We start from the raw sequence: 1,534 nt of genomic DNA, 5'->3' as shown, positions 1-1,534 counted from the left end.
AAATTTACATACATACATACATACAAACAAAATACAAACATGCATCCAAACATATATACGTACATACATACATACAAACATACGGATAAACATACTTGCTAGATACATACTTGCATACATACATACATACATACATGGTGCACACCAAAAACTTACATGTGGAACAGGGGCAGAAGGGCGAGTTGCTTGACGCCGTGCTCAATTGGCATCAAACCTGTGGAAAACCAAGCACGGTGAACAGGGGTGTGAGAGGTATGCGAATATAAGGGAGTATTTCAATGCGTTTGAGCTCAGCGAGAGGTTGGGGTAATTGAATATAAGGGATTATTTGAATTCGTCTGAGCTCAGCGAGAGGTTGGGGTAACTGCCTACATATAGTGAATAATCTGAAATCCAGTAAACAAATTGACAGAAGTTAAGCAAACCTCATCGAACTTCAAGTAGTTGAGCAGTCAGTGATTCTGAATCGAGTAGTAAACGTACCCCCGTCTTGTGTCTGTGTAACGTTTACAGCCAAATTGAAGTTGGAGAGTGCCACGCCTTTAGGTCGACCGGTGGTGCCAGAACTGTACGGCAGTAGTGCAATGTCTCGTTTAACATCGATATCTACCTTGGGCAAACTCTCGCCATCGCCCGCCGCAAGATCATCGTACCACAAATGCTCCTGAAGATTGTTGTTGTGGGAGAGCGAAATCAGTGTGATGAGAATCGAGACATATAACACTTCTGTAAATGGTGGCTATGGAAGAAATGGTTCTGTATGTTGGGAGTTGAGATAGATATCATTGTTACTGGCCACTTTGACGTTACCGCCATAGATCATGAATTACTGCCCAAGGACTTAAAGAAACCGTGCAACATACGGGACAGACAAATAAAGGGCTTCCATACACACCGAGTTTTCAGGTTTATCCCCGATTACGACCACATGCTTCAAAGGTTTAATCAGTTCCGGTTCGGCCTTCTTCAGGTTGTCGAGCAGCGCAGCGTGAATGACGATCGAGTCCGCCTTAGAATCGTTCAGTTGATACGCAATTTCGCCCGGTGTGTATCCCGGATTCAAGGTGGTAGCGGTGACACCAACCATCATGATACCGTAAAGCACTGGAACGTATTCGAGACAGTTGGGCGACAGTATAGCCATCACGCTACCTTTTTTCATTCCCAGGTCGTTGTAAATGGCTGTGCCCAAGGACATAGCCTGACGTTTCAACTATGAACGAACATTATATGATCTATGAGTCAATCTACGAATACAACGTCGGGTAAATTTATTCATGCACATACAGATTGCGCAACGCTGGCTGTGTGCAATTTTAAGCGTGTTCCTGTTGCTGCGAAGGCATATGACAAGTATTGTATACAATTCTACTTAATCCTTTCCAAGTACACAAACTAGGAAAGGAGAACCCACCACCATTCCCTTAATCGCGAACATATACATGTAGAAGAATATAAGTACATACGTATAATATAATATAATATATATATATATATATATATATATATATGTATGTATGTATGTGTGTGTGTA

General features: G+C 42.1%; 1 protein-coding gene across 1 annotated transcript in view; it reads right to left on the bottom strand.

Annotated features, from left to right (window-relative positions):
* Positions 1 to 1,215, bottom strand: part of SARC_12948 (hypothetical protein) — a 4,470-nt gene extending 3,255 nt beyond the window's left edge. The window contains exons 1-3 of the mRNA XM_014292936.1: positions 896 to 1,215; positions 484 to 664; positions 157 to 214 (exon numbers count right to left, since the gene is read on the bottom strand). Of these exons, the coding sequence (XP_014148411.1) occupies positions 157 to 214; positions 484 to 664; positions 896 to 1,198 (542 nt within the window). The 5' untranslated portion in view covers positions 1,199 to 1,215. The remainder of the gene's footprint in view (positions 1 to 156; positions 215 to 483; positions 665 to 895) is intronic.
* Between the last annotated feature and the right edge of the window lie 319 nt (positions 1,216 to 1,534).

The sequence above is a fragment of the Sphaeroforma arctica genome, assembly GCF_001186125.1.
Source record: "Sphaeroforma arctica JP610 unplaced genomic scaffold supercont1.2746, whole genome shotgun sequence".
NCBI lineage: Eukaryota > Ichthyosporea > Ichthyophonida > Sphaeroforma > Sphaeroforma arctica.
Note: the sequence above shows the minus strand (reverse complement) of the source record. Positions and strands in the feature narration are given on the sequence as shown.